The sequence below is a fragment of the Haemaphysalis longicornis genome, unplaced genomic scaffold, assembly GCF_048455015.1.
Source record: "Haemaphysalis longicornis isolate Haplotype H1 unplaced genomic scaffold, Haemaphysalis longicornis Haplotype H1 scaffold_9, whole genome shotgun sequence".
NCBI classification, from domain to species: Eukaryota; Metazoa; Arthropoda; class Arachnida; order Ixodida; family Ixodidae; genus Haemaphysalis; species Haemaphysalis longicornis.
In genome coordinates, this window is record NW_027526460.1 from 128,906,626 (window position 1) to 128,928,221 (window position 21,596).

Here is a 21,596-nt window from a genome sequence, read left to right on the forward strand (position 1 = left end):
GTTCCCAAACCTAAACGTGCTGAGCAGTTTTTCCAACTCGATATGCAGACCCATGCCCATTGTGCAATCAAGAAAACCCACGCTCTGCCACACCACATGGGAATGCCAAAGCACAAAGGCTGTCCCCAAAATCAGAAACCCTAATGCGGAGCAATGACAGGCGTTGCTGGCCAGAGACTGCTTTGAAGACCAGATCGGTCTGATTCAGCGGGCACGCAAAGCTTCAGAGGCCGTTGGAGCCGTGGACCAAGGGTACCACCCCTGGTACTACCCTGGCCGTTTGTCGTTAGAGCCCTGGACAACGGTATCACCCTGGTACCACCCTTGCTGACCCCGTTGGGAACTGTAGCCAGTGGCGCCCAACCACTAAAAGAAAAATATGAGTTTTCCCAGTCCCAGTCCATCAACACCGATGTATGTCGCTTGCGGTATAAAAGATAAGGAGAAGGAATGTTTGTCTCGATTTGTCACTGTCGCACGCTATAACGAACGATATTGCTTCTCGCCCTCCTATACCGAACGCATTAGCGAATACAGTAGTCGAAACTCTGGCATCCCTGGCATACAGACGGCGCGAAAACGGAACGCAAAATGGCCCCTGGCAGAACGAAAAAAAAAAACGGGAAACTGAAATTGAGTCGAAAACGAAGTATGGTGAATTGGGTCCAAGGTGAGATTCCACGTCCAGGCACCTCCGGATTATCAGGCTGGCACGCGTCACGAAGACAAGCACGTGTACAGCGAATCTAGCTGAACAAATACGGACGCAATGAATGCGGTGTGCCCTCCGGCATAGAAAGGTATCTTGGAGACATCTATTGACATGACGAATCTGAGAACTCGAACTACAGTCATGTAACTATGCATGTACTCGTTAAAAGTCGTTGCTTGGCGTTGTCCATGCGGGTATGTGCCGCTTCACAGAAAGGGAGAAGAAACGAAAAAAAAAAAACAAGACGCAAAGAAAAAAATGAACAGGTGGATGCGTTGCGGCATTGATTTAATAACATGTGTTAGAAATATGCCCTGTGGCCCACGTGAGTATTTGGAGAATGCTAATTACAGATGTAGCAGTCAGGTGAGTGGCAACGTAGGTCCGCGCTGACTCTCCTATATGCTTGGCGATGCAAACGCAGGAAAGTTCTCAGAAATAGTAACCTAGAGAAGAAGAAAATGGTGCAAAAAGCAACGATTGAGAATACGTGTTCGGAAAATGGACATTCTCCTTTCAGCGTCACAGCATCATCAGGAGTGGTTCGATGTCCTCGCAATTTCCGCATTTAACGTGCACATTATATTTCGCCGTACAAACGGGACAATTCCAGCAAAAATGCGATACACACTTGTCTATTTTTTAGGCGTGGTCTGTGGAATTATTTAGTATTTAGTTGTACATACTGCAGCCCGAGAGGGCTATTTATTGCAGGAGTGGGTCAGATACAATGCGTACAGAAGAGAAAAGGCGACTGCACAAACAATGTTACACAAGGAAGATTCAACAGCCCTCAATATCACACATAAATTTATCAGAAAATACATCATACATCACGGCCTAGAGCTGCGCAGGGCAAGAATATTTATAGAAAAGTAAAACATTATATACGCAAACGCAGGCTCATATATACACGCACATACTTACACGCACCCACACTGAGTTACGTATTAATTGTTTACTTAAATGTTAATTATTTACGTTAATAACCAGCGCCTAAATAGTGAACATTAACTTAAGTACTACGAAATGCATTGTGTGGGGACCACTAAATTATATTAGATTTGTCGCAATAGGCACTTGACTGAACAACATTTGATTCTATCAGGTGGGCTTAGTTCGCCGTTCCAAGCGGCGCTGAAATCCTATCGGCGCTGGAAGAGCGCTTTTCCTTGACCAGGCCGGCTTCCTTGGCCATGGCGTAAAAGCCGGACTGCGGGTCGCGCAGCAGCTGCCCCGGAACGCCAATCTCCTTGATTTCGCCAGCTCGCATGACTACAATCCTGAAAAAAAGAAAAGAAAAGCGAAATAAAAACCCCGGGAACAAACTTTCCGATTAAAGCCATTTTGTCAGCTTTGCACGTTATCGAAAGAAGGAGCACAGCATCTTGCCCGCCCTTTACGAAACTTCGGGTGGTGCTGTGGTTGCTAACCACCCGTTCTCGGCGTTCAAGTCCAGTGCATTTACGCAGGGTCGCGTCTATACTTCCAGCACCAATTGTGCTACGACTGCGCCACAATCAGGACTTGTGAAACGTGCCATGTTTCGTATTTGACGGAAGAAACCTGCTCTTAGCGAGGAACAGACAATCCAGGGCACAGGCTATCCTACAAAACGCTGTAATGCCCAAAACTTGATTTTTGTTTGCTTAAGATCACCGAAACATGTTTATGATGTAAAAGGACTCCTGACATCACAAATATGAAGTACGAAAAAATCATGTTCCTTACGACGGACACAATGAGGTGTCAAACCTTGGCAACACTGGGCACTTGCTGCTTGATTTTTGAGTTGAATAACCCTTTAAGTCACGAATTATTATATTCACTGCAGAAAAATTCCATACTTGGAGGTTTGGCAGTGTCAAGTGTCTAGAGGGAATAAAAAAAAGTTCTGTCTCTCTAGAATACTTATCATGCAAATGGCGTCGCGTCCTCATACGGAGACACCATTACACAATCCTGCTTTTCCCTATAAAAATAATAAATATCCTGAGGCAGTTTACAAACAAGGAGGTGACATAATAATTTCTGCATATGAAAGATGCGTTTTAGCCTTTAGTAAAAGAGAACTTAGGACGGAAACACACCGGAACTCCCACAAAACTTGGTGGCGTCTAATTTGAAACGATGTTTCTGAGTGCGGTTCCGCCATTCCACATCACATGGTGCTACCTTTCACTTCTGTAGGTTTCAAACATTAGCCGCACCGCTCTGCAGCATGAACTATTTTCGTTTTCGTGAGGAAAACGACGAAGAAAGTCGTGTCTCCATACGGAGACACGGTGACTGAAAGGGATAAGAATGCTACCTTGATCAGCATGATTTATGATTCAACTGGACACCATAAACTAAAGTTTGTATTTCTATAATTTGTAATAACAACGAAACTGCACAATTTCGTTTACCTGTCCCGAGGCCATCGAGCCGCCGGGCTCGATGCGAGTCGACACGTATGAACAAGTCTGTTTTTTTAGCTGGCAAAAGTATGTGCTGCCCTGTCTGTTTCACTTTTTGAAGTTCCGGGTACCTTCGTCTGTCAACATATGGCGTTAACTTTCTAAAACCCCATGAAGACCAGGAGGAAAAATTTTTGGATTGTTGCTCCTAAGCAACGCTTGGTATCAAAGGGTTAAACCAGTTGGTTACCAATACGCGAAAATTTTCATCTTCCTTCCCTGCCCTGCTTGCCTGTCTGACACGTGTCTGTCGGACACGCGATCATGGTCACGTAGTCTGAATCGGCAGCGTCAGAGCTCGCGATGTATAGAATGAAAACTCATGCTACAGGCACATTTTTACTGCAGTGCGCCCACTCGAATCTACAGAACGAACCCAGCCAGTAAAAACAGTGAGACAAGAGACGAAAAAAACCAGCGACCTGGCAGCAGTCGGTGAAGGCAGCACGAGTTTCGCTCTTGCTAAAAATGCATTATAAAGGAAATTTAAAATTATCCGTAAAGTAAAACGAATACTAACGCAATTTAAGATCGAATCATGACGCAATATCAACAAATCAGCCAACCTCTCATGCTACCTATTCGCTTCATGTCGTAATGATTGCCCGTCATTTTTCTTGTATTTCATGCCCGCAAAAATAAAACCATTCTTTCATCGATTCCGTGGGTGACCTTCGGCGAATTACACGGAAGTGCACACTGAAGCACGCTTGGAGGTTTTCGGCCACGTCACCACGAAGCTCGAGGAGCCATGTAGTACAGCTGGTGTCGCAAAAAAGCGCACCAGTAATATTATAGGTAGAAAAAAGGCTGAAGAAGTGCTTCTCCTATTATATTTCAATATACTTGAGTTGTATAACGGTTGGGTTCCTGTTACTAGTTCAGGTTTTGTGTTGGAGTGTCGTATCTAATGGTAAGAGTGGGCGCAGCTGGAGAAAGGAGTCCGTCAGGGCAAACTATGTTGTCTGCTCTAAGTACACTCAAGCAGACGACACGCGATTTGGCACTTTTTTCAACGTACTACCGCCTGCGCATCATCAAACAGCGCATCTTAAAGCGCTTTGCTAGTTCACTGCAACATCGCCGTTGGTCAAACATAGCTGACATAGTTGGCTATAAGCTTCCCTTATAGTTGGCTATGAGGGAAGCCCACCTGTTGGCGTCCAGGATGGTCTGGAGCCGGTGTGCCACAGTGAGCACGGTGCAGTGGGCGAAATCCCGGCGGATGGTCTTCTGGAGCAGCCCGTCCGTCTCCGGGTCCACGGAAGCGGTCGCCTCGTCGAGGACGAGGAGCTTGGTGTTGCGGAGGAGGGCGCGGGCTAGGCAGATCAGCTGGTGTTGGCCCACGCTGCATACACCGTACAAAAGTTCGAAAGGCCCTGGTAACCTTGCAGTGAGTGGACACAGTATCTTCAAAAGGACTGCGAGCTGGGCGAGTTGGTGAATATTCATAAATGATGATCAGCGCAAAACAAAGATACACGGAAGGGCGAGGAACATGGCAGCGCTGTCCTGTCCTTTCTCGCCCTTTTGTGTATCGTCTTTATTGCGCTGATCATTAATGATGAACACACTATCTTTCGGGCATCACTTGTTTAGCCGGCTGCGTTGGGCACCGTGTATTCACAGAAATGCACAACGTTGATGTGTAAAGAAACGTTGCATTGCTGTAGTGAATACTTCAGAAGTGGTGCTTGACCAAACCTCGTGCATTTGCTCCTAAATTGCTATCAGATGTGAAGGTCACATGGTCTTTCTCGTGGCAACAGCACCGACTTCGTTATTCCGATCTTGAACCAGATTTCGCTTATGGGGATGGCACCGGTTTGATCTCTTTTGGTGTTTTGCGGGAAATGCAAAAGAAGCCGATGATTCTATAGCACAAAATTTATTTTATGCAATATTAAAATATTCATGCAAGTTCTGCCACCGGTTTTAATGTTCAACAAAATTGCCCCCAAAATATGCTTGTGGTACAATATTTAGTACCAACAAGCGAGCGGTTCAAACAGAAAGAATCTCTAGAGAATTCGCAATAACGTTGCAGCACTAATTAGGCGGTCACAGAATTAGGCGGTCACTAACAGTTACAAAAACAAGTCTCTGTGAAGGAAAGTTTGACATCCACCTAAATGCAGCCATACGGCTACAAAGGTGGATGTCAAAGGTAGATGTTAGGTGGATGTCAAACTTTCCTTCACAGAAACTTACTCCACCTTGGGGATTTCCCCTAAATCTGGTCGATTAACGAAAAACAAGTCTCACCAGTGTCTTACAAATTTGATAACGCACAACACATAGAAAGCCCGATGACACTATAAATAATGCCAAACGGGGAAATAAATGTAAGAAAATGAACCCTTAATGACACAAACAGGCGTTTCGAAGAATGGAATTGGAGACTCACGGGTAGTGTTACGACGATTTCAGAGCTATACAATGAACGTGACAGGTCTACGCAACGGTTCGGCGGAACACGGGAAGTACTGTATCGATCACTGGGAAATATGAATCCTAACAGTGAAAAATTAAACAGGGGCGCCACTGACGATGGTGTGATGATCCACCAGCTGATCATTAAATGACCCGAATATTGTAGGCTGTTGAAAAGCAGAAATGCGACGACTGGTACACATCTTCCAGGAAGTATAAACCACCACAAACAGCTTGCGTAAAAGCGTCGATGCATCAGCGAGCAAAATAAAATGAAATCAGACCGAATAAGGCTATATATTTTTAATATTTTGAAACAGCAATGAATGCTTTTAAATTATCATCATCATCAACAGCACTGCACTGCAGGACGAAAGCCTCTCCCGCTGACCCCCAACAGCTTCAGTCCTTTGCTGCTCGAGTGCATTCGTAACAACGATTTTCCTTATTTTGTCTTTTTAACGAGTTATCTGCCTTCCCCTTTTCCTACTCCCGTCTCCTGCTATACACTCTGTAACACTGTTCGTCCACCAATTGTCAGTTCGCCTAACTTCCTAACTCTGAACTATCCGATCATCTACTCGAGTTTGTTTCTTAATAGAGGAAGCTCGCTATCTGTCTCCAAGTTGCTCCTATAACTCTTCGTTCCGTGGCACGTTGGGCCGACCTAAGCTTGCTTTCCTGTTGTGCGGTAAGGCGTCAAGTTTTCGCTCATATGCAATCACCGGCAGGCCTGTGCATTGGTTGAATATTATTCTTTTGAGGGACAGAGGTAGCTTACTTTTTATTATTTGGGAGTGCTTGCCGCGTGCTCCCCCACCCCATACTCAACCTGCGCCGGATTTCTTTCTCGTGGTTTGGGTACGCCCAGACAACTTTTCCGAGGTACTTATATTCTTGTAGTTGTTCTAGCGTTGCGTTATCTAAGGCGAAGAGATCGTTTAGGTGTGTTTATTTCTCATTACTTTGGATTTATTCATATTTGCGTCCCACTGCCAAGCTTTCTGATTTTAGTTCCTCAAACATTTTTTGCGGGTGCTCTGCTAACTTACTGAGCAAGACTATGTCGTCTGCAAACCTCAAATGTCTGAAATATTTCTCATTTATCCGTAATCCGGCGCTGCCCCAGTAAATTGCTTCCTAAATATACCCTCTAGACCCGCTTTGAACAGTTTTAGCGAGATGGTGTTTCGAATTTGTGCACCCCTTGTGATCGGGAACTTTTCGCTTTTCTTGTGAAGGAATATCCTACTCGTACATCCCTTATATGTGTCGTCTGGGAGTATTATGTAGGTCCCCTTTATTCCCTGATCTTTCAAATGCCTCAAGCACAGCTGCGGTGCTTACCGAACCAAATGCTTTTTAATAGTCTATAAATTCCATGTAACAGGGCTTACTAAACTCCCCTGATATTTCTATTACTTGATTGACGACATGGATGTGATCTATTGTTGAGTATCCTTTCCTAATCCCAGCCTGCTCTCCGGGTTTGGGGAATCTAGGCTGTCACTTATGCGGGTAAATATTACTTCGGTAAATCGTTTGTATACAACTCAGAGTGGGCTGATGGGTCTGTAATTCTTAATGTCCTCTCCTTGATTGTGAATAAGAGTTATGTTGGAGTTTTTTTTTAGGCAGTAGGTGCTTTTAGATTCCTTAATAAGCACTCTGAAATAGTGCAGCAAGCTTATCTAGTACAATACCACCTCCCGCCTTTAGAAGCTCGTTCAGATACTCGAGCGGCCGATGCGCCTTCTTACTCAGTAGTTGTCGCTGCCCGCGCTCCCCATGGCTCAAACATAACAAGGGCAGAGCGACGCATGTGGTTCACGGATTACCAATGGCGGCTGAAGGCGAGCGGGCGGACCGGTCGCAGTAAGTTCATTTCACGGGTGATTATGTTTGCACCGGGCGCGCTTTACCCATAGCAACATTTTAAATGAAGTGTTACTCCTCCCCCTGCTCCACCTCACCCGCGCGGAGAACGGGAGATTAGAAGGTCGGGCGGGTAGCTTAACCACCTGCAGTGAATCTTGTTTCTTTTGCCGCTTCTACTGAAGGGAATATACTGAGTGCTTCCTACCCGGTATATTGATTGCACAAGCTCAGGCGCTCACCGTCGCAGGTTATTGATTTCGCTAATTGCGCACCAATGGTTTTCGAAAACGAAACTGAAAGCATGCTGGGTGACTGAATACAGTGAGGGAAGCAGCCTGCCTCGCTGTGTATAAAAGCTGTAGTTTGTGTTTTTTTAGATACGATAAGCTCACGGAAAGCTTTGGTGTGTGTTTATTTCCCCTGCTCAACCACGTAGGAGCTGTTTACTTCAGGAAAACATTTATCGATGCTTCTCCAATAAGCTCTGGCCGTCCACCACTTTTGTGACGTCACAAACCGTATTACCCAAAAGGGTACGGGACGTCGTCCCCTGTTTTCACGTTTCTGGCGTTTTCTGCCTTATTAATGAATTGCTAGTCGCGAGACAGGCGCATTCAGGTTCTCTGCACCATAATCCATCGTTACAGGCCAACTTGTTTCGTCCCTTTAGTTTCCCTTTAAGGGACGCGGGTACACACGCATGTCAGTAAGGAGCGCATGTTATAGATGCACGAATTGGGCATGTCAAGAAGGGGCTCACAGTATGTCGGTTACGGACGGACTACCCCGAGTCGCAAATCGAGCTCTCCAGACTTGTCATGAATGATGTCGTTGAGGTTCGCCTTATCGAACGTCACCGGTATCTGCTCATTGATATAGTCGGTATTCGTTGAAAAGTTTAGCGGTCAATTTCTTCGCTTGGCAACGCTGGAAACGGCCACAGACATGGCCGATGCGACACAGACACGGCGCGGCTTGGGCCACTGCGGCCGCACGCCGAAGAAAAAACAACAACACCGGCGTGCATCATCTACTCCGTTCCAATCCGATTCTAAACGGTGGCGTCAACAGAGATGTTATCAATCGCACTCACATTAAACTCGAGGCAATACTTTGCGTTCGGCGAGGTAGACTTTGTAACGTGAAACATGAAAACAGAAGAGGGGTGCCTGATCTGCGGGCCGTGCGCAGAACGTCGCCTAGCAACAGACGCTTGGCCAACGGTATGGCGGCGCACACTTGGTTGCCTGCATGCATTCCACGCCATTGAATACCGGCTATACGCAAAGAGAAGCGGGCAAACAACGGGAAGCGCTGGAAACTACGTTACCACACCATCGCGGATGCCGGGAACGCCGCAATTACAGTTACCACCGCGAATGCGTGGTGCCCAGTGTGCGGCGCCACGCATGAGACGAGATTCCATTCCTACAGATGACTGGTTTGTTTTCTCTCCTAACAAAACATTTAAATTCCTTTTGGATGGTATAAGGGACCAAATGGCAGACATAACATGCCGCGAATGTTCCCCTGAGTGTGACAACCGATCATGGTTGCTGGGCGTTTGAAAATGTTCTTTTTTGTATACATTCTGGTATGTCATTTGTCGCGGTTTTGAGTACAGACGGCTGTTTAGAGTGTTACTTACCCGAGAGACCTTGGTCTCTTCCAAGAAAATCTAAAAAAAGGTTGTTTGCACACGTACAGACTTGTCCCAAGTCCCCTGGCCACGCCAAAAGTTCACAGGCTACAAATAATTCAGTGCAATTAAAATTGTTTTATATAATTACAAAAAAAAGTTTTATCCAACTTCACAGTGCTAGATATATTGTTTAATTTCTACACTTCAGCTTCTGCTTTGAATTATTCGTGCCCTGGAAACCATTGACATGGCCTGGGGACTCTTGAACAAGACTATACGCACACCCAATTGAGGACGAGGACCAATTGGGTTTCATTCTTTGTTTTGTTTGATGCAACAACTTGTGGTATCTGCTCGCTCTATCGCACACAGTTGATGAAGCACGGCCGTACCGTAAAGGCGCACGGGTGTTCCTTCGGGAGCGCCTATTCAGTCCAGCCGTGCACGGATGCACACGCGCATGGCACCATCGCTTTAGAACTTTCACGATCAGAAGCTGTTTCCGTGCTTGACAGAGAAATAAACGATCCTTTTACGAGAACACGCATTCTGTAGGTAGTGGCGCTATTAAGGCGCCCAAGATTTTGTGCCCGCACCTGAGATTCTTGCCTTCTTCCTCGACCAGGAAGTTCAGCTTTTCAGACTTGTTCTCAAAGAAGTCCTTCAGGTGCGCCTTGTCCAGTGCCGCCCAGATCTGCTCATCGCTGTGCTCGCACTTCGGGTCCACGTTCATCCGCAGAGACCCGCAGAACAGCACCGGGTCCTTACGAAGAGATAAAGGGGAAAAAAGGCAGCGACTCTCGCGACTTTTTCTTAAAGTAAGCATTCAAGCAAGCTGATGTGGAAAACAAACTGGAGATTTTTCTTTTTTGAAAAAAAAAAAATCAGGAACTGTATCAATGGAACTGCCGCTGGTTCAACGGCAAGCGTCACGCAAAACGAACCCCCCCCCCCCCCCACTCCCCCGATGTCATTGCCCTGCAGGAAGCCAACACATCCACCCTCCGCCTGTAACAATAAAACACCTTCACGCAAGATCCGCATTACCGCACGGCCATCCTAGTTCATGACTCCCACCCGGCACAACCGCACCACCTGAGCCAAACCATCCCACACACCTTCGTCGAAATCATCTCGACTTGCCCCACTCGTCCGAGCGTATACATATTCAACATCTACAGCCCCCGAAACGACCACCTGAAGACCATAGAACCACTCTTTCAAGAAGCGGTACAGATAGTTGGATCCTACCCCCTCCACGTCCTTGGGAATTCAACGCCCCCCATTTGACTTGGGGCTACCGCTACTTCTTGAAGAAGGGTACCGCCCTGCTCCGGGGCATCCGAAATCATCAACTCGTCCTTCAAAACGATCACCTAACCGTCCTGACCAGAACCGGCATTAGAATGGTGGTTTGGGCTAGTTGGTGCATACTGAAATTCAAAACAGCGCAAAAAGACGGGACAAGGAAACGACGACACAAACCGGCAATAGCGTTAGCTGTGACACCATACCCGATCTGACCTTTACCAGACACTGCCCTACAGCTGCGTGGCACCGCTTTGACGGCAACCTCGGCAGCGATCACTACCTCATCACTTTCCGCGCACCCTTCGTTCACAAACCCCTCCGCAGAGGCACCTCACGCCTCACGAACTGGCCCAACTTTCGCAAGGATCCTACCCCCTTACCGCCCATTGGCCACAACCTGGACGACTGGGCACAGGCCCTAGAACAGAAAGTTTGCGCCCACACCCAATCCATAGCCCTTACAGACGCCACGCCAGCGGCCGATCCATGCCCATCGGAGCCCTTCTAAAGGATGGAAGCGCCAGCGCCACAATCACCCCCTCAGGAAACGTATAGCCCGCATGAACCAACAGATACAAACGTACTCCAGCCAGCTTCACAACCAAAACTGGCAGGACTTCTGCGCCCGCCTGCAAGGTACCCGCCACAACTGCAAGACCTGGCACCTGCTTCGCTCCGTCCTGGACAACCACTCCGCTCAACGTCAGTCAACGCACCGCATCCACCAACTCATCCGCAACCATTCGCAACCCCCTTGCGAGCTTCTCCGCACCATCAGACAGCATATCTCTTTGGTGATTCGGTCGCACATCCCCCCGCCCCTGACCTTCAATACCCCAACGCCAACATGGACCTCCCCTTCACTATGACCAAACTCCACGCCATTCTTGCCCGCCTCACCCGCAGTACCACTCCGGGCAGAGACCAAATTACCTTTGGAACTGTCCGCAACCTCCCGTGCGACACCCTTGAAGGCCTCATTTACTACAACAACGTACCCCTCGCAGTGGCACCACTCAGGCATCACCTTTATCTCCAAGCCCAATAAACCCATCTCCGCCACCACCCTCCGACCCATCCTCCTCAGTTCCTGCCTCGGCAAGATGCAGCTCCCCTACCACCTCAACCGTGACACCACAAAAACACTCCGCACCTTCAATGCCAGAGGGGACTTTCACAACGTTACGCACCAAGCCACCCTCAATAACCTCAACCACACCGGTTGCGGCCACCACACCTACCCATTCGTCTCCGCGTTACTGCGGAACCGCACTACCACCCTCCGGCTCGGCCCTCTCCAATCCCCCCTACCTTCCACACCCCTGCCAAAGGCACACCGCAAGGCTCCGTAATTTCCCCCTTACTCTTTAATATTGCCCTCCTTCAGCTCCCAAGCCTCCTGAATGCCACACCCGGTATCCACCGTACGCATTATGCCGATGACCTCACTATATGGACTACAAACGGCTCCAGCGGCACGCAACAAGATGCCCTCCAGCAAGCCATCGACACCACTGTCGCCTATATCCACCCCAGAGGCCTAATGGTCGAAACAAACGACTCAGCCCTCCTCGTCCTCTGGGCCTGCACCCCCCCCCCCCACAACTCAACCCGGACTTACAAGTGACCATCCACGGCACTCCCATACCCCAAGTCACAACCCTTCGGGTACTCTGCGTCTCTTTTCACTAAGACCGCTCCGGCGCCATTCTTCACCCACATCTCCACCCAACTCAAGCACCTCATTCGGCGCATCTGCCGCTCCACCTACGGCCTCAAAGAATCCGACACCTGCAAACTCGTTCAAGCCCTCCTCATCAGTCGCCTCGCACACAGCTGCCCTTTCGTCAACCTCAAGATACAGCAACCTAAAAATCCGGACGCTCTGATCCGCAAGACCTACAAAGCAGCTTCGGGCCTCCCTACCTACAGCTCGACCACACGCCTCCTCTAGCTTTGCCCTAAACAACCTCACTGAAATCTTCTTAGCCCAACACACTTCGCAGCTGCACCGACTCCCTCTCACGAAGTCCGGTTGACGGGCACTTCAGCTCATCCAACGCATAGCCCCTACCACCCCACACGCACCCCAACGTATTCCCTTCTCCATTCGTCAAAGCATCCACGTCCCTCCCATCCCCAAGCATATGCACCTCTTCTTAACCGAGGCCACCGCAACGCCCGCGTCCGATTCCTTGACAAACGCTACAGCACGGATCCCAACACCCGCTATACCGACATCGCCCATTCCTCCACCCACCACGGCACCACCATCGCAGTCCTCACTAACGACGGCCGCCTTCCCACCGCGGCCTTCTACCGCCACATCCCCACGCTCACCGCCGAGTCCCTCGCCATCGCCCACGCTGCCCTGACCCACTGCCACCAACCCTACCTCACCACCATCACCGACTCGCAGCAAGCCTGCCGTCTCTGCCAAGCCAGCCTCGCCCCGCCAGCACCCATTGACCACCTTCAACGCCTCCCTGAAGACATTGACCTCTCCATTGTCTGGACCCCAGGGCCTGGCAGGGAATGAGGCGGCCCATGCCGCAGCCCGCGCACTCATTACCCGGTCACTTCCCTCGCCTCACGCCGACCAAGCAGCTCCTCCACCCTCGACCTAGCAGCCCTGACGCCTCTCGACCCCACGTACAACTCCATCCTATCCCATAACACCAACTCCCGACGGTGATACCCCGCCCCCCATTCTTCCTTCACCGCCCAACAAGCCAACATCCTCCACCGACTTCAGACGGAAACTTACTTTAACCACACCATCCAATTCCACATCTCCCATTTTCTCTTTCCACACGACTGCCCATATTGTCACATCCCTCTAAACACCTACATTTCATCTTCTCCTGCCCCTAACACCCACATCCCCACACCTCCCCTTCCCCTAAACAGTGGGAGTCCGAGCTGACCAGCTCCGCACCGGAGCGCCAGGTCGCCCTGGTGCGGCGCGCCCTGGAGGCAGCCCGGACAAGAGGCCTCCTGGACTTGGGAGGCTAACCACACCCTCTACAATTTTCCTTTAAGCTCAATGAACGTTTTACCATCCATCCATTGGCGATCTTAAGTGTCTGGGCCGAACGTTTCAGAAACCGCCTTGTAAATTTCTTAATATTTATAGTGATACTTTCGTCGGCATATCTCTGGCATGGCCGTCTGTTCTCCGCTGTGCAATTCATCAGTTCGGCAGTTACAACAGCGTCACCCGAATGCAGTCGTGTTATTCCTGATGACGGCCCTTGCAGTCACATCGCCCAGAAATACAGTAGAAACTGGTTAATTCAAACATCGATATCTCGAATTTACGGATAATGCGAACTGTACGATTTCGTCCGGCCAAGCTCCCATAGGAGCCTATGTATAAAAAATCCCGCTAATTCGAATGCAAGGGAAAGCTGACACAAATAATACCAACTACGAGACCCGCACCGGCAGCTTGCTACCTGGGGTACAAGCAGAGAAACTCACCCGCTGCCTCCACACGATGGTGCGTTCCCTGTGGAAGGTAGAGAAAAATGGAGAGAGAAGGTAAAATTGGGCTAAACAAGCCAAAACACCAGTGGTGGACGTTTTAGAAGACGTCTTCTTTGCTTAGTACGCCGGTGTGAACGCGAGCGCAGTGCTGTGTGGGGCGCCTACAGGGGAGGGCATCATTTCTTAGGTGCAAAACGCAAAACTTGTAGCTTCCATTGGCGACGGAGGGGAGGAGGACGCAGCACCAGTGCGTCCGTACGCTTGAATGCCGTGGTCAGATGAAATACCGCCCTCCTCCTCTTCAGTTTTGACGAAGGCGAAGAGGGGGCCTGCTGCTACATTCACTCGTTAGAGCAGAAGGTGCTGGCTCTAGCGTTGAGGTACAAAATGCAGAATACAACTACCGACGTTTTCAAGCATCAAAGTGCTGACATGCCGTACTGCTTTCCATTTGCAGTGTTGTTGTGTCGTTATCCTTAACTTTCATTAATTAGATGGAACTTTCATTAAATCGAAATGGGATGGCGTCGTCTTGCGGCTTGAATTAGCGAGCTTTACCTGCAATGAAAAAAAAAAGGCCGCGTATCTGCGTGCTTCGCTGAAAATGTCGTTGAAAGACGGCAGTCTTCGGGCGCTATTGCCGCTTACGCCCTCTCGTCCCTTCCCTTCCCGATCTTCGCGCTGCTCCCGTATCCCCGCTCGCTCCTCCCACGTTGAATGCAATAAAGGTTCACTCAATTCAATTTTCCCACGTTCGCATTTCTCGCATTCTATCTATGCGGACGTTTCGTTTCTGTTGCACTTTGAGCAGCTTGAGCCTACATCTTTTGCTCCAGCGTTTGCTTTATCTTTCCTCTCTTGGACACTGTCTTTGCAGTCCTAAAAACCAATCCAAGGTGTATTTTTATTCAAAAGAACAGTAATAATATTTACTGCGCACTGAGTGCCTCTAATTTGGCTGAGCTTTCTTCGCGCTGAATGACGTGGACATTCATACGAGCCATGCATCAGTTCTAGAAGTTTAGAAGTATTGCCTATATAAAATTGGTGTTCAAGCATTCTTTTACAGAGAGAGAGAGATAAATGTTTATTTATCTTAAAGGAAAAGGAGTAGGAGCGGCTTTTTTTTTCTGGGCCGGTGAATCGAGTCTCAGAAAGGCAGAGACAGAAAGGCAGAGACAGAAGGTTTCACGTTAGGTAGCCAAAGAAAGGTTATCGTCTTTAAGGGCAGGGGGGAAGGATCGTTAAAGTTATAATACGTAGGACGGAATACTGAAGGGAGGCTGGGTTGCTGCCCTTTGTGAAGCCGCTTCTCAATCTTAGAATATCCATGCAGCCCTCTACCCGTTTCCTTGCTTCCGTGCTGCCCTTCGCTTTCACCGCTGGTATTCCTCGCCGTGTAGTAGCTGATCGGGAACGCACGCGCGGGAAGAACAGATTTTGTGAACGCCGCGAAATCTGCCAGAAATGTGCCGTAAAAACAAAAGTAACACCCCGGTCAGGATAGAGTGTAGGCGCGCGGCCCGTAGCGGGCGAGCGCCGAGTTTAGCCCGGCCGCAGTAACACTGACACTTCGTGGACTTCTTTGGGCGTGGGGCATGGCAAATGAGATGACGTCAATACCGCCACATTTTTGCAAGTCGTGGGAGATAACGAAGAACCTCTCCTAGATAGCACTGATTCGCAAATAATGGGTAATTCGACTCAGAAGTGATATTGGGGCCCTGTTAGTTTGAACTATCAGTACCATAAACGGTGTAGGCGTATACGATAGGCATCAAAATAAGTGCGTGTTTAGCGGTGTCAAATGTTTATCGGTGCCAAAACTGCGTTCTTACAGTGCGAGAAAACAGCTCTAAGGTAGAAAAATAAAAATTAAAGCCGTTCCACTCAATGTGAAAGCTGTCGGAAGGGCAGAGCAGTGATTCGCCATAATGGGCTGTAGCGTCGTTATGCGCTCACTGCTACTACCAAGTGCAATTCAAATTTCCCGCCTTCCCAGTGCTCACGCGCCCCCTGGCTGAAACAGCGCCTGTGAGAGTTCTGTTCCCTTTGTGCTTGCTTTTACTCCCGCACGTGCCGGTGTGGCACTGACACTTTATTTCGTTTACTATCGCAAAAACCAACCCAACGAGCGTTTCAAACTAAAGGGACTTGGGCACCGGTTAATTACGAATACTTTGCCTCAAGTGTGCCTGCAGTTTTCTTTGCGCTAAACAACGGGGAGATGTATGACAAGCGCCAGCGGTTCACAAGTTTCAAACACTTATGACTATATGAACCGCTTGGCTTTCGAAGCCTCTGTGGAACGCCGCGACGTGATCCGCTACGACGGAACGCCGTGGGGCTCTACTTGGGTCCAGCGAGCAAGCTACGGCGACAAGGCGAGCCCATAAAGTGCTCTGCACTTAAAATTGCAGCGTCTATCTGCAATGTTCAAGCACTGCACTCCAGGAAGCGTGACACCAATATTCATGCCGAGCTGGTGACTGTGTACTGATAAATGCTTCAGCGGGTTACCTGTTGCGAAATCGCGCGGGCCATTTCAATAAGTCGGACAAGACTGAGATGCCAAAGAACGCAGTGGCCGCCCGTCGCTAGGTGGTAAAACACAAATTTGAAGCTCTAGTGCTGGACAACCAGGAACTGTTGAACAAATAGTGCAGCAGGTGAGGGGCTTCGTTCACATTATCCATCCCTACAGCCCGCGCATGACGCGCGCTGGGGTCACGGCAGCCGACGTCAATTAAACAAGCGCATGCATGGCGCGATCGGTTGTAGTTTTGCAAGAGTGACACTGCTGACATCGTCGGGCCCCTCATCGCCATGAATGAGTTTTGGGTGCACCGCTATGACCCGGAAACTGACTCTCAAAGCTAACAGTGGCAGCATGGATTCACCAGCGGGGAACGAAAGCTCAAGACTGTGCCGTAATCTTGCATAAGATGTCACGCTGAGGGTGCTCTGGGACGGGCGTAGTCTCCCCGCTGTTTCTCACCAAGTTGTGTGTTACGTTAACAAAGCACAGCGCAGAGGAAAGCTCACGGAGGGCGCCCGGCCAGCTCCGTAACAACGCAGCTGCTCTCCCAGCAAATTTGAAGACACGCGCGGCGTCCTCAGTGTATAAAAAATATTTCCCCACCTCCCGTATTCAAGCGAACATCTCTCGCAGTGATTTCCTCCTCCCCCTTCGCACGAAGAGCCCACGCGCGTGTAGACATGGGAGGTGCATTGCTCGAGTAAAACTCATCCTGAACGCGCAATGTGACTGACCAGTGTGTTCCTTGTGTGAGGGAGAATTGGGATGTAGAGAAAGATCAAACGCGCGCCCCAATCCTTCACAGGAATTATACGACCTTTATGGTCGCGTTTGTAGTATACTGTACGTGGGCAGCACGGTTTACCTGCGGTATGATGGTTATCTTCGAACGCAGGTCGTGCAAGCCAATGTGAGCGATGTCTACGCCGTCGATGACGATCTTCCCTTCGGCAGCCTCCACGATGCGGAACAGGGACAGCGTCAGTGACGACTTGCCCGAACCCGTGCGCCCGACGAGCCCGACCTGGAAGCACAAGGGAAGAAGCACACCGATCTCCAAACAGCGGGCCGAAAACGCTCAAGCAGCGCATGGAGGGTCTTTCGAATTATAATATCTGGGGGGTGTCTACAAATGTAATTGATACGTAGATTGAGAGAACGGTACACTTTTGCACATAAGTAAGGGGGAATTACTGCAAATGTACTAACCGGGTCACTGCGCGGCTGGAGATGCCGGTAAGCTTTGGAGCTGGTCAGTTTCCCCTACATATAGCAACGCCGTGTGTCCACAGAACAGGGAGGATTTTAGAGAAGCAAAGGTCTAGCTTTGCCTGTAGTGCCAGAAAAAGCGTAGTGGCGGCGTCGTGAACTACCCAGTACGCCCGCTTGATGGCGCTGTAAACACGGCTTTGTAAACATGGCGGATGCTTTTTGCACAGGCCGCTTGAGCTCCTTAATAACATGGCTGCCCTCGCACGGCAGCCGCCGGCTCGCTGCTCCACGGCCGGACTCGACTCTCCTCCTCCCGCGCGCGAAAGGGGCGTCGAGACCGGCCGTGGCTGCTCCTGCTGGCTCCTGGCTGGCACGCTGGTCGCGTGTTTACTTGCGCCGCGTTAGTGAAGTGATGTTACGCCAGGTGACCAGATGGCCTCGACTGGCACAGACCACAGTGAGCAGCAAGTGAGAACAAATCGTTTATTGACATCCGCAAGTTTACAGAGGCCAGGACATCATTTCATTTCGATCGCTGCAATTGTACGTCGCTTTCGTGACATTTTTTTTTTGCCATAACAACTCGTTCACTTGCGCTAAGATTTCGAACGAAGGGCACAAATGAAGTATTGACGGCGACAACGGTTTCCTTTGCACCGTCTTTCTAGCGGAGTGCATAACACTCACCTTCTGTTGGAAGAATCGAATATTCTGGCCTCGACAGCTGCCTTCCGATGCGGAATTTCCCACATTTGTCATTCCACAAGCACTCAATTCCCGTGTTTTGCCAGTCCTCTCAACAACTGATGGACGCAAAAGCACATAACAGCAATAACAGTCACGAAACCGGTGCTCCGCGCACATTGAAACCGATTGAAACGGTCGGCCGTTGCAGCGGTTTCAATTTGAATTGGCGGCTTTGTGGTTGCGAATTCAGAAACGAGGTGGTGCACCAGTCGGCTGTTCGTAAAAAGTTGCGTACATTTTTGCTCAACGGATGTTTGATGCGGAACTTGTTAATAGTATTTTTAAATAACACATTGTAAGCGAACTGTGTGGGCTCTTTGAGTCACGGAATGAATGTTTTGTATTCTATACCAAAAGTAACATTTTGCCTGCGCCGTCTGGTGGGCTTGATGGTCGAAAACAGCGCTTTAGGTTGGTCACGTGGGGCGTCGATTTTTACGCCGCCTATAGGGAAGACAGGGAACGTCCAAGCTTGAGAGGCCTGGTGTGTCTTACATCGACGCTTTATATGGGTACGGTTCCTGGTATTTTTCTGGTCCGTCAACAAGCGAACACAGTGCGCCCTGTCCTTGTAGTGCTGCAATAGCGTGCGTGGCTGGTTTCTTCCGGCTCACCGAGGTGGCGGCAGCCGTCCACGCTGAAGGTCAATCCCGAAAGTCCACGCGGCTTGAAAAGCGAGTCGTCATAGTGTGGGTTTTTTGTAGGTTTGCGCGCTTGCTGGATTTTACTTTTGTTCGCACTCCACTTAAAAACTTAAAACGAATGTTTTCTCACTACTTTTAAGATCTGCGGCAAGCAATTTGGGTTGGAGTGCTTTTATTTCCTGTGCACCACCCACCATCGGTCGCACACAGATTTGACTTGGCTACGATAGTGACCAAAAGTTGTTCCAGAGCACCTATCAGAGTGCATCACAGCGTTCTAAGGTCATCATTTCCACCATCATGACCAACAAATAATGACCACGGATCAACGCAGTAAACGAGTTCGTCTTTTAGTTCAGTAATTCTGTGTCACCCCTGTGTCGTGTAAGAAACAGCTTCGGTGGCCATCTATCTTCATAGCGAGGAATGACTCATGGTTTGTTTCTTTGATTGTGACAATACGTCTTAGTACATGTTCCCTTACCGTTTCTCTGAGAGTAAGTACACGGCAAGCCAGCGTGGTATCAGTAGTTGGGTTTTTAGAAAAACTGAAGTCCGAATGTCTTGCATGGTTTCTGGTTGTTAAAAGCCAAAGCATTGTATATGCGCGTGGGACGGCGCTATTTACGGTACGCACGCATGTACAAAGGGGCAATAAATTGGGTAAGCATTCTTTTTTCTGTAAGAAAGCTTCAGTACAACATGGGAAGCAACCGATCGCACGCGAACGCTGAAGAGCTGCAACTGGACGCATTCCTTGAGAATTCTGATAAACCGGATGTCAGTACCATTGCTGGCTATATTGAATAATTAACGGGCGTTGGTTTTATTGCTATGGTAACGTTCGGAATGCGAATGAAACATCGCATTATCGTTTTCAAACAAAAACAAAGCAATGAGTTATCGAGGCTACCAAGATCACTATTTTGCGCCTACCACAGACGGTACTGTTGCATTGAAGCTGCCCACTGTCCAGGCAGCCCTCAGTGGGACGCTGTGTAACATTTGTTATCACTACTATCAACTGTGCAGTGACGGGGAACGGCAGAGCAACCTATTATAAAGCGTGACGAAGGGTGAAGGCGGAAATTGTGAACCACATTTGCCGGTCATGGAAGTGCCTCAAGAAGTTGCCCAAATATATGGCCTTGATTGACGATTGAGGACTATCGCGTGGCGTTAGGATGATCTAGTTTGATTATAAGATTTAACGCACCGACGCTACACAAGCGATGAGTCGCGCCGTAGTGGAGGGCTCCGGATTAATTTGAACTGCCTTGACATCTTTAACGTGCGCCGGAATCTTGAACACAGGCGTTTTCGCTTTTAACCTCCATTAGAGGGGTCAGGATGACAAGAAGAAGAAGAAGAAGGCTTTATTTTTCAGCAGACGTTGTTACAATTTCTGCTGAAGGGGCAGGAGCTAAAGGCATTGAGTGCCGCCTGACGAGGGCTCCTGACCCTCTGCAGTTCACAACAGAGGACATGTTCAAATCAAATATGCGTGCTTAGCAATAAGGTCCAGCAATACAGAGAGAAAACAATAAGTAAATTAAGAAAAATACAAAAAATCGTACATTTCCAATAATGAGAATCCAAAGTTATACAATATACATAAAACTTTTTTCTTCAATACCTGATACCAGCAGATACAATACAACACGACATATTTCCTTACTGATTGCTCCTCATGTCTATGAAAAAATCACGTCTTCACACAATACAGTTTAAATTCCTTAGAGTGAGACACGCCTAGTGATTGTCATATCTCACTTTCTTTTCTATAAACATCACCTTGGTTTCAGACTTAAATACGGTTGCACTGGTGCTAAATTTTAAATTATCCGATAGGATGTTCAAGACACGTGGTACTTGATAAGTGGCCGATTGTTTGCCGTAATTAGTCCTATTTTTAGGTGTACGTCTTATTGGACGCCGTACACAGTCATGACGGTTTTCGGCGTCACCATCTACATATAACTTGTTTTTGTGTACCATCTGCAGAAGTCTAAAGTAATACAGCTGGTCAGCTCTAAGTATTGAGTGTTTTGAAAACAAAGGTGAAGTTGGCAGGTCTTGGAATTTCCCTTGAAAATTTTCGAAACACCGTAATATCTTTTTTTGCAGGACAACAAGCTTATTGTAATTATTTCGTGAGGTTGTTCCCCACACCAAGATTCCGTACGTTAGTTTTGAATAGAATAGGGAATAATACATGTTTCTTTTTAGCCATAGCGGTACTACGTGTGTTATTTTATAAAGACATCCAACTGTTCGTGCCAGAGCCTTAACTAAATGATTTACGTGTACTGACCAGTTTAACTGTTCTTGGAACCAAACACCAAGGAACTTTTGCTCATGTACCCGTGCAAAAACATGACCTTCGTATTTGAGATTGATATCTTCGTTTAAGGGCTTATTGATTGGGCGGAAAATTATATAGGTTGTCTTTGTGGCATTTAATCGCGGCTTGTTTTGTCGTAACCAGTTTGAAAGATGCACCAGATATTCGTTTACAATAGATTTCAGA

The 21,596-nt window shown here is 48.5% G+C and overlaps 1 protein-coding gene across 6 annotated transcripts in view; it reads right to left on the reverse strand.

The window, feature by feature from the left end:
• Positions 1-727: 727 nt before the first annotated feature.
• The window catches only part of LOC144151519 (multidrug resistance-associated protein 1-like), a 106,459-nt gene continuing 85,590 nt past the window's right edge, over positions 728-21,596 (reverse strand). For 4 of the 6 annotated variants that reach the window (XM_077682597.1, XM_077682595.1, XM_077682599.1 and 1 more), the window contains 4 exons: positions 17,329-17,487; positions 9,721-9,887; positions 4,325-4,519; positions 730-1,995 (listed from right to left, as the gene is read on the reverse strand). In XM_077682597.1, coding sequence (XP_077538723.1) covers positions 1,827-1,995; positions 4,325-4,519; positions 9,721-9,887; positions 17,329-17,487 — 690 coding nt within the window. In that variant the 3' untranslated portion in view covers positions 730-1,826. Of the gene's footprint in view, positions 1,996-4,324; positions 4,520-9,720; positions 9,888-17,328; positions 17,488-21,596 lie in introns of all 6 variants that reach the window. The other 2 variants (XM_077682596.1, XM_077682594.1) reach the window with 2 other exon arrangements.